Source organism: Balaenoptera ricei, chromosome 19, assembly GCF_028023285.1.
Source record: "Balaenoptera ricei isolate mBalRic1 chromosome 19, mBalRic1.hap2, whole genome shotgun sequence".
NCBI classification, from domain to species: Eukaryota; Metazoa; Chordata; class Mammalia; order Artiodactyla; family Balaenopteridae; genus Balaenoptera; species Balaenoptera ricei.
The window spans coordinates 14503183-14522398 of record NC_082657.1 but is presented as its reverse complement, the minus strand read 5'-3'; the positions used below and the strand labels follow the sequence as shown (position 1 = coordinate 14522398).

The 19216-nt window shown below is 51.5% G+C and overlaps 1 protein-coding gene across 4 annotated transcripts in view; it reads left to right on the top strand.

The window, feature by feature from the left end:
* SIPA1L3 (signal induced proliferation associated 1 like 3) overlaps positions 1-19216 on the top strand; it is a 238270-nt gene that overhangs the window by 192938 nt on the left and 26116 nt on the right. For all 4 annotated transcript variants that reach the window (XM_059905575.1, XM_059905574.1, XM_059905572.1 and 1 more), the window contains 2 exons: positions 3939-4057; positions 6628-7055. In XM_059905575.1, coding sequence (XP_059761558.1) covers positions 3939-4057; positions 6628-7055 — 547 coding nt within the window. The remainder of the gene's footprint in view (positions 1-3938; positions 4058-6627; positions 7056-19216) is intronic.

Below are 19216 nucleotides of genomic sequence, written 5' to 3'. Positions count from 1 at the left end.
TGGAGATGTCCACGCAGCGGGTGTTCGAGAGTATCCAGGCAGCTCTCGGCGGGGAGGACCCTGGCAGCACATCACCGGCTCCCCCGGGCACTGTGGGGCAGGGGAGAGGTTGCCTGCCCCAGGATTAGCGGCCTGGAGAATTCCTCAGCACCCCCGCCCCATGGTTCTCTTAAACCAGGGACAACGGTTGGACTGCAGGCAAGCAGATCGCGTCGCCCCGACCCCCAACTGTCCCCCACTGCTGCTGCCTCCGGGGCCTGTAGACACGGGTTCGCTCCTCTCCTCAGCACGCTTGATCGTGCCCGCGGTCTGTGATCTTTGCTCCAGCACAGGCAGATTCGCATCCTTTTCCCCCCCGCCCACCTGGTTGAGGAGAGAAACGCGTTGCTTGGCGATGTCATTACACCAAAGTGTAAAATAAGAAGGAAATTTTTCCAGCATTCACCGTGGACCCCAAATAAGGAGTCACAGAAGCTCACCGTGGTCCCTCCTTTCTTTCCTCTTCTGTCCCCTAGAGCTCGTCTCCCCTCTCACTTCCTTGAGACCTTGTTATAAGTTGACTAACCCCTCCCGGCACACACACAGATCAGGGCAGTCTGTGTCTAGGAGTCGTCATAAAGTTTAGAATGTATTCAAGACCAGGGTGGGGGAATCAGGTGCCACGATGGATGTGGGGATGTGCCCAGCCCTGGTCAGGTGACCGTGATTGCAGTGTCAGCAGTACGGTTTCCGGTGCTGTATACTCCCTCCTGTTTAATCATCTCAGGAACACGACAGATTGGGTGCCGTGACTGCCCTGTTTTAGAAACGAGGAAGATGAGGCACAGAAAGGTTGTCCCTTGTCAGAGGTCCCTGCTGGTGAGTAGCATCATTGAGATTTGGACCAAGGCCTGTTGGTTCTAGAACCCTCCTTAACCCTCATCACCCACAGACACCACCACAGTCCCTCACCCACAGAGTGAGCGTTTCTCAAGCCTCAGAGCACCCAGGTTAGGAAGGTGGCCCCAGAGCCACCAGCTGCCCCCGGCCTGTGCCTGGCCGTGTTTTCAACACATCTCTCACAGCCACGTCCATGTCTGTCACCCACACAGTGTGTCAAGGGTGAAGCAGGAGCGCCAGAAGGTCACTGGGGCCCAGTTCAGAGGGCCAGTGAAGGGCCCAGGATGAGGGCCTGCTAAGGGCAGGGCTAGGGGCAAAGGGGACACTGGGGCAGCCAAGGAGGGGCAGGAACCTAGCACTTCATCCCTCCATTCATTCGACACATCACCAATGATACGTGCCAGGCTGGGCACCAGGGATACAGTGTGAGCCAGACAGGCGTGTCCCCTGCCTTCTTGGAGCTGACAGTTTGTGGGAGAGACGGACAATAGCAGGAGCACCGAGTAATAAATACTCACGAATAATACTGAGTATTAAGTGGAAACAAACACAGTGCCTAGAGAGAGCTTGGTGGGGTCTGGGGGTGAGGGTGTCTCTGAGCAAATCACATTTCAGGCGAGGCTAGAAGAATGCAGAGGAGCCAACTGGGAGGAGAACATTCCAGAGAAAGGGAGCTGGTTGAAGACCCTGAGGTAGCAGGGGGTATGGTGTTGGTTGAACAGGAAAGATGCCGAGTGGCTGGAGAAGTGGGAGATGAGGCCAGGGAGGTGACGGGGACAGCATGGTGGGGACTCTGTCCTTCAGTCAGAACCACGGGGCTCAATTCTGAGCACAGGAGGGATGGGATCTGACTCGGGTGTTCACAGGGTCCCTCTAGCTACAGATTCTTGCAGGGTGGGGCCAGTGGAGGGAGAGAGATGGGCAGGTTCTGGATACGGTCCTTTGGAGGTAAAGTTAGAATTTCCTGATGCTCAAGGATGATACCCAGTTTCTGACCCGAGCAGCTAAAAGGACGGAGATGATGAGAGATGCAGGTTTGGGGGAAGATAAGGAGTTGGCTTTGGCCGTGTCCAGTGGGAGGTGCCCAGTAGACACCCAGTGGAGGCGTGTGAGGGAGCCATATATACAAGTCTGAAGTCATGGGGAGAGGTCCAGCCAGAGACAGAAGTGTGGGAGCCACTGGTGTCGTAGGTGGTAGAGAAGGCTGGGTGTGACTGCCACGGGCTTGGTTCTCTGCAGAAATGTGGTCTCCTGGCATGGTCTGCCCACTTCCCAGGGGACCAGAGCCTCCTGGGCGTGTCAGATGCTTCCAAGGAGGAAAAGGCATCTGTGGAGGTAAAGTAGGTGGACAAAGTGGCCAGCCTGCCCGCTCTGATGACCATGATTCCCAAATGAAAGCCACGTGGGCAGTGACACCCTCGGCAATGTCCAGCCAGGCTGCTGTCTGCCATGTCCCTGAGTGCCGTGCCTGGCCCTCCAGGCCCACCTTCCCCAGCAGGAACATGGGCCCAGAGCCCTCTGGGGCTGCACTGGGGGCAGCAGCGTGTATGGTTGTGAGCTCAGCCTCCGACAGGCCTGGTGAGAAGTTCTGAGTCAGCTGTGTGACCTTGGCAGTGACCTCACCTCTCCCAGCCTCAGGTCCCTCTGCTGCGGCAGACACCCTAAGTGTCTTTCCTTGCAGGGTGGTTTCGGGGTCCAGTGAGATCACACCTGCCCAGCCCTCGGCACAGGACCCAGCCCATCATGAAGGGAATGACGATTTCTGCTTCTCGAGCACTCACTCTGCACTGTCGCTGGAGTTGTCACTGTTGGGGAAGCACAGAGAGGGTACGGGGGTTGAGAGCACAGGTCTGAAGCTCTTTCTGACTTTGTGACCTTGGACCAGTTACTTAACCTCTCTGAGTCTTGATGTTCTCCTTCATCTATTAAACTGGTACTAATATCCACCTCACAGTATCACTGGGAGGATGTAGCAAGGTAATGCGTGCAAAGCACTTATAGTAGTACCTGATACAGACGTGTGCTTAATGATAATTATCGTTATTATTTTATATACAGCACTGATCAAAATTGTGGGCTCTGGTGTTAGACCGCCTGGGTTTGGGCCCTCTGTTAGTGCGTTTGCAAGTTTGATAGATATTAACTAGCCCTCCACTGGCGTTGTGTGTTTTTTTAAGATCCGATGCTCCATTCAGGCACATTGGCTAGCCTTGGGAATTTACACTAATTTACACCCACACCAGCCGTCATGATTTTAAACCTATTTCACCTTTGAACCAGCCATTCCACTAGTAGAATTCTGTCCCAAACATAATTGCACACTTGCTCAAAGTTGGGTGTAGAGGGAAGGCCACCAGAATGTTAAGAAAAATCGAAAATACCCTGAATGTCCATCAGCAGGAAACTGGTTAAATAATTGATGTCCATTCACGTGATGGAATACTGTACAGCTATTAAAAATAAGATAACTTCATGTTCAGTTAACTTATGTGAAGATGTATTATGAAGATACAGAGCAAAAAGCAAGTGTAAGTATTATTTATTTGTAAAGTAAGAAATCAAGTTGTGAGACAGTGCTTATTATGATTCCACTTTCATTTAACCAAAAAAAGCTACACACGTTTAAGCAACAAAGGAATGCGACCTTGATTATATAAAGAATCTTATTCACCAAAAGACAGTCAATCCCGTAGAAAAATGGGTAAAGGATATGAACAAGTAATTTACAAAATAGAAAATCCAAATGGCCAGTAAGAATGAAAATGTGCTCAAGCTCCTTTGTGGATGGAGGACTGTTGGAAGGCTTCGCGAAGTTAACGCATGTTAAGCACTAGAGTGGTGCCTGGCACACAGTAAGTGCTCAGTAAATATTCTGTTACTGAGTGTTGTTAGACCCCAAGACATGAGTTGATGGGGGTCACGGCCGTGTGTGAGCTGAGCAGACAAGCTGGCAGAGGGGTGGGACCATCCAACCACATTTAGGACCAGATTCTTTGGGTGAACTTGGGCCAGAGCCTGAGTCACCTCTGACCACTGGTGTGTCTCCCATCTTAATGCAGAGCCTTTGTGGCATGTGCCCGCCCAGGCCCGGCTCTCGGCCATGGCTGGAAGCAGCGGGAGCAAGCACGCCTCCAGGCAGGACACAGCAGGCAAAGATTCCCCCAACAGGCATTCCAAGGTGAGTCTGGGCCCCGCCTGCCAACCCCGGGGAGCCAGGGCTGTGGGAGCTGGCCGCCTTACCCGCCCTGACTGCCGAGGGCTGGGCGGCTTCACCTGCGTGTGGGCCTCTGAGCACCACACGTGAGCACATGCTCCGCCTCTGCCCCCTTCCGCTCCAGCAGAGGGGCAAGATGCCTGGTCTGGAGTTAGGCCCAGCCAGGTGCACGTCCTGGCTCCAGCCCCCGCCATCCACGTCATCTTGAGCAGATACCTTCACCCCCCCTGAAGCCACAGTTTCCTCATTACCTCAGCTGTGGTAGGTGTCTTCACCAGCTCGGGCTGCTGTAAGAAAAGTACCACACACTGGGTGGCTGATAAACAACAGAAATTTATTTCTTACAGTTCTGGAGGCTTGGAAGTCCAAGATCAAGGTGCAGGGAGATTCAGTGTCTGGTGAGAACCTGCCTCCTGGTTCACAGACAGCCTTCCCTCCACCTCATGTGTGAAGGGTGCTCTCTGTGGTCTCTTTTATAAGGATATAAATACACATACGGATTTTATAACCCCATTCATGAGGAATATATAAACATGTATAGGATAAATATGTGAAAATATATAGCGGTTTTATAATCCCATTCATGAGGGCTCTACCCTCATAACCTAATCACTTCCCAAAGGTCCTCCCTCCTAATACCTTCCCATTGGAGATTAGGATTCAGCGTATGAATGTTGGGGGAACACAGACTATTCAATCTATAGCAATAGGTTAACTGCTGTAACAGACAGCCCCCAAATCTCAGTGACCTCACACAATAGAAGTTTATTCCCCTTTCATGTAACAATTCAGTGTGGGTACTCGGTGAGCAGCTTTCCACATGGTGGTTCAGGAACCCAGGCTCCCTCCCTCTTGTAGCTGTCCCTCAGGGCCTCAGAGCCCTCCCCTGGGTCCCTGCCTCTTTGCAGCAGATGAGAGTAGGAGGGAGAGGGAAGGTTTTTGTGGCTCAGACCTGGAAATGGCGTAAATCACTTTTTTTTTTGGCTGTGTTGGGTCTTCGTTGCTGCGCGCAGGCTTCTCATTCATTGAGGTGGATTCTCTTGTTGCAGAGCTCAGGCTCTAGGCACACGGGTTCAGTAGTTGTGGTGCCTGGGCTTAGTTGCTCCGCGGCATGTGGGATCTTCCCGGACCAGGGCTCGAACCTGTGTCCCCTGCATTGGCAGGCAGATTCTTAACCACTGCGCCCTCAGGGAAGCCCCGGCAAAAATCACTTTTACCTATATTGCATCGTCCAGGACTCTTATCACGTGGCCACAGGTCACTGCAGGAGGAACTCGGAAATGTCCTGTGTGCCCAGGAGAAGGAGATAGTTTTGGTGAGCACTTGGGAGTCTCTTCACATCTATTCACTCAGTGGGTGTTTGATGAGCACGTACAACATGCCAGGCCTTGGGACCACAGTGATGAAGAGGGCAGATGCACCCCTGTGCTCACAAAGCTGGCGTCCCAGTGGGGGCAACAAGCAGTAAGCAAAGAAACAGATTTCATTATATAATGGTAAGAACCAATTCTTGCTGTGAAAGAAAAACAAAGTACAGTTAAGGGAAAAGAGCGTCAAGCACAGCTACTTTAGGATGAGGTGGTCAGAGAAGGCCTTTGAGGAGGTAACCTTTAAGCAAAATCTTGAATGAAATAAGGAGCAACCCATGAAAATATCTGAGGGAAGAGCATTGTAGGCAGAGGGAACAGCAAGTACAAAGGCCCTGAGGGGGCAGTGTGCCTGGCATACTCAGAGAACAGCGAGAAAGCCAGTGTGGCTGGAGGAGGGTGATCAAGAGGGAGGCGGGAGATAAAGTTAGAGATCAGAACCTGGAACCAGATCACAGAGGCCATGGTGAGGACTCTTGCTTTTCCCCTGAGTGAGCAGGGAAAGGACATGAACTGACGCAAGTGTTCACAGCCTGTCTCTGGCTGCGTGTAGGGAACAAATTGGGGGCCGGGGTGAGGGGAGACAGGGACAGGGAGTTGGGAGACCAGGGAGGAGGCTCCTGCCATGGTCCAGCAGGAGGCAGTGGTGGACAGGACCAGGGTGGAGCCACAGAGGGAGGAGAAGTGGCAGGTTTGGATCTGTTTTGAAGATTCAGGCAACAGGATTTGCCGTTGGACTAGATAGGGGTGTGAGAGCAAAAGCAGCGTCGAGTGGCTCCACGGCTCTTGGGTGGAGCAGCTGAAAGGACGGAGGTGCCATTATGAGACAGGGAAGAGGCGAATTCAGGAGGGAAGGCCAGAAGCTCAGTTTCAGATGTGTTCAGCTTAAGCTGTGGGCAGCATGTTACATATGTGCTGTCATTTGTTCCTCTGATCAACCTCATGGGGCAGGGTTATTATCAACCCATTTTACAGATGTGGAAACTGAGGCACGGGGAAGTTCAATCAATTGCCCAAGATAACAAGGCCAGTAAGTGGGGGAGCCAGAGTTCGAAGCTGTCTGGCTCCAGGGTTCACACTTAGGTGTGGGGAGGACCCAGAGAAGGAAGTTTGCCCCCCGCCCCCCCACCCAGAGTCTAGGAATGACACACTTCTCCTGCCTTCCAGGGAGAGCCTCAGTACTCCAGCCATTCCAGCAGCAATACCCTCTCCAGCAACGCGTCCAGCAGCCACAGCGACGATCGCTGGTTTGACCCCCTGGACCCACTGGAGCCAGAGCAAGACCCTCTCTCCAAGGGAGGCTCCAGTGACAGTGGCATTGACACCACCCTCTACACCTCTAGCCCCAGCTGCTTGTCCCTGGCCAAGACATCTCGGCCGGCCAAGCCACACAAGCCCCCGGGAAGTGTGGGCCTCTGTGGGGGCGGGCGCGAGGCTGCCGGGCGGTCCCACCATACAGACCGGCGTCGGGAGGTCTCGCCCGCCCCTGGGGTCACTGGCCAGAACAAGGGCTACCGACCGAAGCTGTACTCCTCAGGCTCCAGCACCCCTACAGGCCTGGCTGGGGGCAGCCGCGACCCACCGAGGCAGTCCAGGTAAGACACTGAATCTAGTCCAAGTCCTTCAGGGGCCCTGACCACCTTCTGCATCCCCCACAGTCCTGACACTGGTGTTCCCCTCCCCAGAAACATGCTCACAGGTGGGAATGCTCGCACCTTAGTTTGCTTACACAGTTGGGAGACTCGTGGATCTCCCCCTGCTGCCATCCATTGGCCTTTAAGAATCCCAGTAGAGGGAGGTAAATCCCTGGCTGTCTGTCTCATCTGTCTCTGGTTCACTCTGTCCCTCAGTTTCTTTCCTTTTCTCTCTCCTGAGACTAGTAGTTTTTACATTTTCTGGGAACCACAGACTGTTTCTGTTAGGAGTGCATTTGTCTGGAGGTAATAGGAAACCTGACCCACGGTGGCTTAAACAAGTAGAGGTTTAATAGTCCCCTTTTGGGAAGTCCAGAGAGGGCAGAGCTGGGCTGGTGCAGCAGCGGCTCAGGGAGGGCCTCAAGGCCTAGCACCCTGTGTCTTCCTGCTCCAGCACCCTCCTCATGCTGGCTGTGACTTCCTGGTCTCCAGATGGCTGTGGTGCCCCTGGGGGACATGGGGACAGAGAACAGAGGAAAGACAGCAGCGTCTGTGTAGCTCCCTGTCTGTGGAGAAAGCAAAAGCTTTCCCAGAACCCCCTTCAGCAGGCAGTGTCGCATGGCCATCTCAGCTACAAGGAAGTCTGGGAGATCACGGGTTAGCCTTCCAGCCTTCATAGTGAAGGGCAGTGTGGTCTCTAGACAGTCCACTGGAGGGCTGTTCAACACAGATTCCCCTGCCCTACGGGGTGGGGCCTGAGACTATGCATTTTTACAAAGTTCCGTGTAGATGCCAATGTTGCTGGTCCCGGGACCACGCTTTGAGAACCACTGGTAGAGAGGCAGACAGGGTAATAAGTGAGAACGAACAGGCATTGACTAACCAACAACCTGGAGTCTGGACCACACACACTTTGCGAATGTGATGAAAGCCACGAACTGCCTCCTGGAAAAGTCGTTCTGCCGTCACAGCACTCAGCCCGGTCCAGGGGCCCCCTCAGAGGTCTGCGGCCCCAGGCAGGGATTACTGTGCTGCAGTCCCCAGTGTGCACCCCTGAGGCCACCACCTCCTTTCTCTTCCCTGACCACACCTGAGCAGGGGCCAGCCCGTGTCCAGGACCCCTATTAGGGGTCTTCATCTCCCTTGGCTTCCTGACACCTTGGCCCGTCCCCAGACCTGAGCCTCTCTCCACACAGGACACGTGCACCCAGGCAGTGGCCTCAGACCTCCTTGACCACAACCCACAGTGGACCTGGGTCTTTGACTATACAGAAATATCTATATTTTTTTAAAAGGTGAAGCAAAAATCTCCCTAGCAGTTCTTAGCCTGACCGTGCGAAGCCCTTTAATCCAGTCTACTCTGTTCAGAATGTTTGAACGCTGCTCACTACCTCCTTAAAGGATCTCATGACCTAGCAGCGGTTCTGTTGTTACCAAACTCAGGTTCTGCTGCTTGACACTCGAAAGCCAATGTTGGACAGACAGGTGTTGATTGGAAAGGAAAATATGCAGAAGCGTAAGGGAGTTTAGTTGTTGTAGAAGTTAAAGTATAACTAGATTCTAAGACCAAGGGGCTGCTTACACTCTGACAGACTTGGAAACCACGGTATTTGAGAGTGTCCGTCTGTCAGTGCTTTCCCTCACTGTGGCCCTGGTCCCCCTGGAGTCAGGAGCCAGGAGAAGGGTGAGGGTAGAGAGAAAGGGTGCCCCAGGGAGTTAAGTCTCTGTCTGAGCCAGCCTCCCTAGACAGATAGATGTTAATCATTTGAACTCACGGACTCTTTTGAACGGCTCCTTCATTCATTTATTTATCCATTCATTTCATTCACAAATATTTCTCAGGGATTTGTTGTGTCCCAGGGACTATGCTGAGAGCTAAGGAGAAGTAACAAGCAAATTCAGACGAGGCCCCCAGCCCTCACCTCACCCACCGTCTATTGAGGGAGACAGACTAGAATCAGGTCATCACTGAGACAGATGTCAAAGTGCGCCCACCGAGAGGGCCTCGGTGCCATGGGGGTCCCAGGTCCCGGCTGTGGTAGCCCCCGTGTTGGGCACAGGCCCGTGTTAGTAAAGCTCAGTAGCTATAGGGTTTTGGAGTCTGTGATATAAAGGCAGCGGTGCTGGGGAGTAGACTGTGTCTGAGGCAGGGGGGTGGGTATAAAATTACTCTGTGTCTGAGAGAAGGATTTGCTGAACCCAGAAATGAAGGGAATAAAATGGGAGAGGAACCTGCTACAAAAGAGGGCCCTGCGGTTGGGAGCTTTAATTTGCATACAGACAATTGATGCTAATTGCAAATCATTCTTATCTACTCATTAAAGCTGCTTCCTGAAGTTTTCTCCTAGGCAACCAGGCTTTAGTGTGAAGCAGCATTTCCCAAAATGGGGTGCTTGAGGTGATTTGGGTGGTGTGGGGAGGAAAGTGTTTTATTTTAAATGGATATTAGGAAAAGTGTTATCAACCCGTCCCCTGATTTTACAGATATTGCCTTGGACAAATTAAGGAAAATTAAATGAGTTGATTTAAAGAAACAAACGTGTTCATGGTAGATGAGAGCGTGGGCTCCAGAGTCAGCCCACTGGGGTTTGAGCGCCACCCCACACCGCCTTGTCTTGGCTGTGTGGCCTTGGGCAAATCACTGAACCTCTCTGGGCCTCAGTTTCCTCATCTGTGAAATGGGGGCCCTGTCACTGTCCCTAACTAAGGCCATGTCGATGTCCCTAGCTAAGGCCCTGACACTGTCCCTAACAGCCTGAGCTGTCCCTAACTAAAACTCTGCCGCTGTCGGTAAGAAAAGCCCTGATGCTCTTTCCAACTAAGGCCCTGACGCCGTCCCTAACTAAGGGCCTGAGCTCTTTCTAACTAACGGCCTGAGCTGTCCCTAACTAAAGCTTGACCCTGTCACTAATGCCCTGACGCTGTCCCTAACTAAGGGCCTGATGCTTTTCCCAACCAAGGCCCTGAATCTGTCCCTAACTAAGACCCTGAATCTGTCCCTAACTAAGGCCGTGACGCTGTCCCTAACTAAAAGCCTGACTCTGTCTTACTTAAGAACCTGAGCATCAACACTTTATTTAGGGACAGCGCCAGGGCCTTAGTGAGGGCTCAGAGTCAATGGGGGAGGCATATCCATCCCCAGACAGTGACAGCCCATAGTGATCAGGGCCAGGGTGAGGGAAGTGTTCAGGGTGTGGGAGCCCAAAGGAGGGGCCTGACCCAGTATGGGAGGTGCTTTCCTGAAGGAAAGAGGCTAAGCCACCGGGAACTAGGAAGGCAGAGTGTTCTAGGCAGAGAAGATGTGCAAGTCCCACCTCACCCTGCCAGTCCTCCCACAATCTTCCCATCTCAGTAGGTACAAGTTCCCAGCAGGTCGCTGAGCACCTGTGCTCGAGGGGCCCACACGTGCCTCTGCCTGCCGCTAGCCACACTGCCCCTTGCTCGGGGCAGCCCAGCAGCCCTGTGCATCTGCCGTCATCCGTCCATTCCCTGGGGACGAGCCGGAATGACAACCTGCTGCCCAGCCTTGGCTCCCCGAAGAGAGGCACAAGCGCTCCATAGCCGCCCTTGTGTCTACTTCCAGGCCCTTTGTAGCCCAACACTTCGCGTTCATTCATACAGCAGGCGCCTACTGTATGCTCAGCCCTCTGCCGCAGAGGGCCCCGGCTGTCCTGGCACTGACAGGGTGCCAGGGGAGACAGCAAGCAAATAATTACAAAAGCAATGAATCAGTTATGCTAGGGGAAAGCCTTCAAGGGAGACCTCCTGGGATCTGAGAGTGGATGTGATGCAGGGGCTGGAGGGGGTGTCTAATCTAGGCGGGGGGTTGGGGGGCAGGGATAATTTCCCTGAGAAGGCGTCATTTCTGCCAAAGATGGGCGGGAGCAGGTGAAGTGGTTTCAGGGGGACTGATGATATACTCTTGATGCAGTTATGTGGGTGTTTGCTTTGTAAGTGTTTGTTAAATTGTACATACATGTTTTGTACACTTTGTTCTATGTGGGCTATTTTACAATTTTTTTTTTTAAAGAGGAAAAGGAAAGATGATGTGTGGAGAAGGCATCCCTATGAGAGGGAGTAGCGTGTGCAGAGGCCCTAGGGTGGGGACGAGGGTGGGTGCCATCAGGTCAGTGAACACAGGCCCCTTGGCTCAAGTATAGAAATTGAGGGGGGCAGCTGATGGGAGGTTGGCAGGGGCCAGATCACGCAAGGCGCTGTCAGCCACATTACAGAATTTGGATTTGATCCTAAGAGCTGTGGCCAGCAAGGAAAGGCTTCAGCAGAAAGGATAATGCAGGCAGATAGATGTTTTGAAAGATGGTGCTGGAGGCGCAATTGCAGAAGTCTCAGGGATGGGTCTGAGGCCGAGATATGAGTGAGAAGGAAGGGGACCTTGACTAGAGGACAGAGCAACTGGGGATGTGTCAGCAGGTGGCACCACCAGGGCCTAAGGAGGGAGGGAGGCAAAGGTCCAGGACAGTGCCGGTGACTGCTCAGTGTCGGGAGGCTGCTGCAGATGGGGAATGTTGAGATTCTTGAGAGAGGAGAGGAGAGCAGGGCTGGGCAGGCCTGAGAGGAATGTTATTCTCACATTCACTGACACCAAAGCACCCACTGTGTGCCGGGTACCGTTCCAAACATGGCGATACAGCAGGGGACAAAGTCGAGCCCTCTTTTGTGGAGCTGATGGTCTCCTGGAGAGAGAGTGAGGCAGACAGACAACTGAGCAACCGTGTAATATTAATATGCCAGGTGGAGATAAGGTCTGGGGAGAAAATCAAACCGGGCAGAGGTCCCAGAAGGCCTCTAGGAGGAGGTGATATTTTGCAGGAAGCGTGGAAGTGATCCAGGCAGGAAAACAGCAAATGCTGAGGCCCTGAAGGTAAACTCATTTGCAGTGCTCTGGAAATGCTCTGGTGGCCAGACAGGCCAAAGGAAGGCAAGAGGTCTGATTTGCAAGGTGGGCAGGGGCCCAGCTCTGGCAGGCTGACCGACCACGGTCAGACGCTGGGATTCGATTCTGAGGGACGTGGGAGCCACGGGAGCACATAATCTGACTTACGTTTTAAGTAGATCACTCTGGACTACTCGGGGGAAAGTGGACTGTTTCAGGGGTTGGGGGGATTGAGTTCACCAGCGTAATGTGAGGACTGCCAGGAAAGGGATGGGCCCTGCCATGCCCAAACCCCCTACCCACTCCCTCCCTGCGCGCCAGCCCTCTCCGTGGAAGCCACCGCAGCCTGTAGCAGCTTGTGCCTGTGGATGATTCCAGTGACTTCACAGACTCTTCCCCCGAGACGTTCGTCATGGGAGCCCGGCTTCCAGGCACAGTGCCAGGCGCCAGTGCCTGCTGTGGGCATCGCGGTGGGCTGAGTGATCCCAGGCAGGCAGCCACCTGCCCCCCCCCCCGCCCCACCCTCTCTCGAGGCAACATACACTCCAAAGCTTCCTGGGCTTCCTGAGCAATTTGTCAAGAGCTGTTTAGAGGCAGTGAGAGGCTCTCCGCTCCATGTGGAGCTGACATCGCCGGGTGTTCCCAGGCAGGCAGGAAGCACGTGGCCTTGCTTCCGCGGGTGGGGCTGCGGTCTCCGGGATACCCTTCTGGGCGCACAGCCCTGAAAGGTGATGTGAGGGCCTTGGCATCCACTGGGGCCCACCCCACCTGTGTTGGCTAGGAAGCCAGCGTCACACAGCAGAGACCTACTCGGAGAGTCGCAGTCAGCTTGGGAAGAGGAACGCAGGCCATCTCCAGGAACTCAAGGGAAGGAGGGAACCTTGCAGAGATCTTGGGGCTGGGGCAGGGAGGAGTGCAAAGGCCCTGAGGTGGGAATGTTTCTGGTGTGTTTGGGGAACAGCTTCCATGTGGCCAGAGCAGAGTGAGCGAGAGGGAGAGTGGGAGGATCTGAGGGCAGAGAGGGGTCGGCCCAGATGGTGTGGGGCCTTGTGGACTGGGGGAGAGCTCTGACTCACCCTGAGCAGAGGAGGGCGGTGGTTGCACTCGGGCGTTCACAGCCTCCCTCTGGCTGGGTCTGGGGGCGAGGGCAGGAGGAGGCCGCTGTGATGATACAGGTGCACAGTGGTTGGTGGAGGTGGCCAGTGGTGGTTGGATTCCGCATCGATTTTGTGCCAGTGAGTTTTTCTCCCATGTCATCTCTGCTTCCACCTCCTGAAGACCTACTGTTTTTGCTCACAGGCCGCAGGGCAGAATGTTGCTGCATATGGCTCCTACACTGAGCCTGATAATTCCAGCCACGTGCAGGGACTGATTCAACTCTCAAGCCCCTGCCAGACACCTGGGAGAGAGAGCGAGATCAGTCCAGCAGCAGTTAAGGCCCCACAGGGGCCCACCTGGGGGTACCTGGGTGAGGTATTATTTCCCAGGCTCTGACCTCTGGCTGCCTGTGTCCAGGTCACAGCTCCACCACTCACCAACTGTGTGATCTCCACCAGGCTCCTTAATTCCTCTGAGGCTCAGTTTCCTCATCTGTAAAATGGGGGTGAAGATGGGCTCTGTGGTCCAAGGCTGCGAGGATGAACCTACACCATGTGTTTAAGGTAGTTAGCACAGGGCCTGAGACATAGCTGGTCCAAATATATCAGCTGCTGCTTGGTTTTATTTTTATGTGTTATGTATTTATCATGTATACCGTTGTCATTGAAAGTACAGGTTGGTGGTTAAACACACTGTCTCTTGAGCCACACTGCCTGGCTTTGTATCCTGGCTCTATCCCTGACCAGCTATGTTATTTGAGGCAAGTTATTTAATCTCTCTGGGCCTTGGTTTCCCCACGTGGAACTTGCGGGAGGTGGTAGTTCCTGCCTCGTGGGGTTGCTGGGGCAACTAGATGAAGTGATGCCTATGAGATGCTTAGAACAGGGCCTGGCCGTGTTCACAGGCTCTGCGCGGTCACCACCATCACTACCACCTGCTCCGTCACTGCTCTTCCTCCTAAAGGCAAGGGCACAGCTCCCTTTGTGCCTGTTGCCAACCCTGGGCCACCCATCAGCGCCCACGGGGGTGAATAGACCAAAGCATCGCACATGCCCAGGCAGCTGTGTGATTTCTCCATCCAGCCTACAGTTTTTCAGCTTTTTTTTGTAAGCCACAGAACCTTTTACTCCAACAAAATCTTAACTGCTCCCCTAAGATACAACACAGATAAATGCACAGCCTCTCTGGGTGAGGGTGGGGTGGGAGCAGGATGGCCCCCGCCCCCACCAGTCCTGGCTGAGCCCAGAGCCCAGGCTTTCAGCCCCTGGGCGCACCACATCCCTGTATATTTGCCGCTCGGGGAGCACACCCCGGTGCCTGGGCCTGTGCTGGGCACTGTGCACGTATGATCGTGTGAGGCAGGTGCTGTCGTTGCCTCAATTCTCAGAAGAGGAAACTGAGGCTCACTGAGCGGAAGGGGCTTGAGCAAAGAGCGCGGTGTGTCAGGGGAGCAGCGTGGCCCATGTTCCCATCCACCACGAGGTGCTGCTTCGTTTTTCAGGCTGAGGCCCGGGGAGGGCACCTGGCCTCACCAGTGCTTCAGGAGGAAAGTGATTGGCAGGTGGGGTAAGAACTCCACCCTGTACGTGGCACCTGACACAACTCGTGGTCCAAGGGATGTGTGAGAAGGGGCGCCCACCCCAAAGGGCCGGGTCAAGATGCACGGCATATTCAGGAGAATAGTTTTTTGTTGCCCTACTGTGTGGGGGGCACCATCCGTCCCTGAGGCTGGTAGAGGTTGAAAACAGGGACAGTCGTGGGAATGCCTTTGGCTCCAAGCAACAAGAAATCCCAGCTCAATTGTGGGAAGTCTGTTATCTCTCAGAACGTGAAGGCACAAGGTAGGAAGGGCCCCACGACTGGGTAATTTATTGACTCGAGGACCCAGGTTCTTTCCCTTTCTTTGTTCTGCCTCCATCAGCCTATAGACTGGCTCCCCTCACAGTCTCAAAGTGGCTGTCATTCAACCAGATAGTCACAGTGTCCAGTGGAAGAACATGTGATATTTGCTGCAAGTGGTCTGTGTTAGTTTTCTAGTGAAGAAATCTTCCCCAGAAGTCCCCTAGCACACAGTCCACACTTATACACCCGAAGTCTCACTGGCCAGAAGTAGATCGCAGACCTACCCCAGACCCATTGCAGACAGGTGGCATCAGCCATTCAGGATTTGTGCCCTGGGCTGGGTGCCAGCCAGGTCAGGTCACCTTCCTTGAAGATGAGTACAGTCAGCCTTCATTTACAGGGTAACGGGGATTAGTATGACACCCAGTGCCTGCCACAGGCCTGAGGAGGGGGCGAACCCCTCCCAAAAGAGGCAATGGCTGGAGCCAGCTGGCAGACACAGAGTCAAAGGGTGTTCATCTTATTCCCTTCCTTTTTTTTTCAATCATCTCTTGTTTTTTTCAGCTCGTAAAAGCTGAACATGCCTGATGACAAGGTAGAGAAATATGTACTGTAGAAAGTAAAAGTTAGGGTTAAAATCAATTAGGATATATTCATAGAGTGGACTCTCTGCAGCTATTGAAGGGAGAGGGGCTTGTGTGGACTGACACGGAGAAGTCTCCAGAGCACCATGTTAAGGTTAAAGCCAGGTGCAGAACAAGCTCATGATAGGCTGCCATTTATGTTGCACAGGAAGGTTGTGCTTGTGTGTACTACGCTCTCTGTTGAAGAAAGGGGGAGGGGCAGGTTGCCTCGAAGGAGACTGAGGTGTCAGATGGCACTTCCTTTCTACCCTGCGCCTTTTATATGGTTTCATTTCCCCCATCATTACTATCTCCAGAGGTAATCAGTTAGTGTACACTCCCCCAGAGATTTTTCTCCAAACCTGTACCAGCCCAGATCTTTCACACATTTTTGACCATTAACCAAAACAGGAAAAGTATTTTATATTACAATCCAGCGTGGACATCCAGAATAAGGTTTCACAAAACCACTTACCCTTACCTCACAAGAGGTACACTGAGGTTTTTCATTCTAGTCTATTTTTTTTAATTTTCCTCTTAATAACAGTCAAGATCCACTAAGTTGATTTCATGACCCACAGTTGGGGAAAAAAGTGTGCATTTCCTTTTCATAAAAAGATACCCCCAAAAAAGCCCAGTAATCATATAGTATACATACATTTTTTTTTTAATAAATAAATTTATTTATTTATTTATTTTTGGCTGCGTTGGGTCTTCGTTGCTGCGCACGGACTTTCTCTAGTTGCGGTGAGCAGGGGGCTACTCTTCGTTGCCGTGCGCGGGCTTCTCACTGCAGTGGCTTCTCTTGTTGCGGAGCACGGGCTCTAGGCACGTGGGCTTCAGTAGTTGTGGCACTCGGGCTCAGTAGTGTGGCACACAGGCTTAGTTGCTCCGTGACATGTGGGATCTTCCTGGACCAGGGCTCAAACCCATGTCCCCTACATTGGCAGGCGGATTCTTAACCACTGCGCCACCAGGGAAGCCCCCTATATATACATTTTAAGAAAAGAAAAAGCATGCTTTACACAATGCCTTTTTTCCACTTACTGTAGCTCAGACATCTGTCCTCACCCATAAACAGAAATCGACCTCATTCTTCTCAGTGGCTGCATAGATTTTGATCATATGGATGTGCTTGGAACAATCTATTAATCCCCGGTTAAAAGACATTCAGTCCATGTCCATGTTTTCTTGATTACACACAGCATTGCAGTGACCATCCTTGTATGTGCCTGCATGTACTTGTGCAGGCTTTTCTGTGGTGTGGATTTCTGGGAGGTCAGATCTGTTAGACTAAGGCTGTATCTCCTTCAGTTCTCAGCTCAGACACCGTTGCCTCGTTGGGGAAGCCCCTGACCACCCCAGACCAAGTCCAATCCCGATGTTACATGCTCCTTGGCTCCCTGGACATCCCCCCACCAATGTGCAACCTTGGGCCCGTTAGTAGATGTTGCTGAATTATAGAAAGTATATATAAGTCAGTCAGAGCTTGCTTTTTTTAATCCAGTCTGACAATCTGCCTTAGAATTGGGGTGTTTCAGCATTCACGTTTAATGAAGTTACTGATAACGATTTGATTTATATTTGCCGTTTTTCTCTTTGTTTTCTATATGTTTACTGGTTTTCTTGCTCCTCTTTTCTTCCTTTACTGCCGCCTTTTGTGTTAAATAAATGCATTTTAGTGCACCATTTGGATTCCTCTTGATTTTTTGGACTTTTTTTTTTAGTTGTTATAGTACGTGCCTTTTCAGTGTAATTCAGATTAATACTAACTTAATTCCAATAAAATATGGAGACTTTTTTCCAATATAGCCCCATTCTATTTCCCCTCCTTTGTGCTATTTTTGTCATCTATACTATTACATCCATACCTGTTATTAACCCAACAGTATAGTGTTGTTATTATTGCCTTATACAGTCTTATGTTTAAGGAAGTTAGAGAAGAAATAAGGAAACATAAATCTATAGAGTTTTTAATTCTAATCCACAAATTTACCATCTTGGATCCTTCATTTCTCCGAATGGATTCAGGTCACCATCTGCAGTCATTTCCTTTCGGCCCAAGGACTTATTTTATTATTTATTAGGCAGATGTGTAGCAATGAATTCTCTGAGTCTCTGTTTATCTGGGGACAGCTTTATTTTGCCTTCATTTGTGAAGGATACTTTTGCTGGACATAAAAGTCTTGGTTGACAGTTTTTTCTCTCAGCACTTTGAAAATATCATTCCCTTCCATTGTTTCAAATGACAAGTCAGCAGTTAATTGTATTGTGCTCCTCTGTATGTGATGAATCCTTTTCTCTTGGTGCTTTCAGGGGTTTTGTCTTAATGTTTGACTTTCACCTGTTTTTCTGGATGATGTCTTTATATTTATCCTGGTGGGGATTTGTTGAGTTTCTTAGATGTGTAGATGAATGTTTTTTGTCCAGTTTGAGAAGTTTTCAGCCATTATTTCTTCAAACCTTTCTTCTGCCCCTTTCTCTCTTCTCCTTCTGAAACTCTCAATGAGCATGTGTTGATATGCTTGATGCAGCCCCAGAGGTTCCACTGTGGCAGAACCTGCCTGTTCACTGAGCTGGGCAGTGGGATAGGAGAGAGCCCCCAGGCCACAATGTCAGATTCCCCCTGTTCTTACCTGAAGTTCAGTTTTTCAAGCATAAACGATAGTTGGATTTTTGCATGCCCTTGGTCAGTTTCCAGAGTGCTGAAATGATTGTTTTTGTCGATTTTGTGCTTTGGGGGAAAGAATTTGCCAATCTCCTCATTCTGCCATAGTCAGAAATCCCACCCCTCAATATTGCTAAATTGACTTTCAATAAGGATTTATTGACTTGCACTCCAAGGACATTAATTTTCCCATTAAAGACCTCTTACTTGAAGTGGAATTGGAATTTTATTTAGGAGTTTTAAAAGCTGATTCGCCTCAATGGGATCAGCAGTTGGGTCCCCAAGAGTTGGGTCCTAGTTAACAGCGTGAGGTTCATGTAGCATTAACTTCACAGGAATCCAGCATTTGGGATATCAAGCTGTGGTTTTAGATCAGATCGGCTGGAGTCGTGTCCGTCATGTAATAGTGCTCAAAAAATATTTGAATGAAGAGGCGTGGCAAGGTATAAGTTAAAAAAAAGAAACCCGTAAGTTACAGAGCAAGTTATTAGCACAATCCCAGTTATATATAAAAACAATTCTCCCACCCCTCAACAAAAAGCTCCTGTTTTCTGATTATATGCACTTTTTTGTTTTTTTGTTTGTTTTTTTGTTTATTTGTTTTTGGCTGCAACATGCAGCTCGTGGGATCTTAGTTCCCCGACCAGGGATCGAACCCAGGACCCCCGGCGGTGAAAGTGCTGCGTCCTAACCATTGGACCACCGGGGAATTCCCAACATGTGTGCTTTTAATCATAAGAAAGGGTTAAGAAGGAACTAGAGCAAGCTGTAAACCACGGTCACCTCCAGAGACAGGCAGGTGGGACCCCTCCTTCAGCTGTGTAGGTTGTGCCTAGGAGACAGGGAATCTCTGGGGCGGGGTGGGAGCCTCCACCCACAGGGGGTGACTTTTTAGATTCCCATAGAGGTACCAGCTGTGCTAGAAGGGCATCCCTGGGGTGGGATCGGGACTATGAAGGCAGCTTTACGTTTTCTCCACATAGACATCTATGTATTG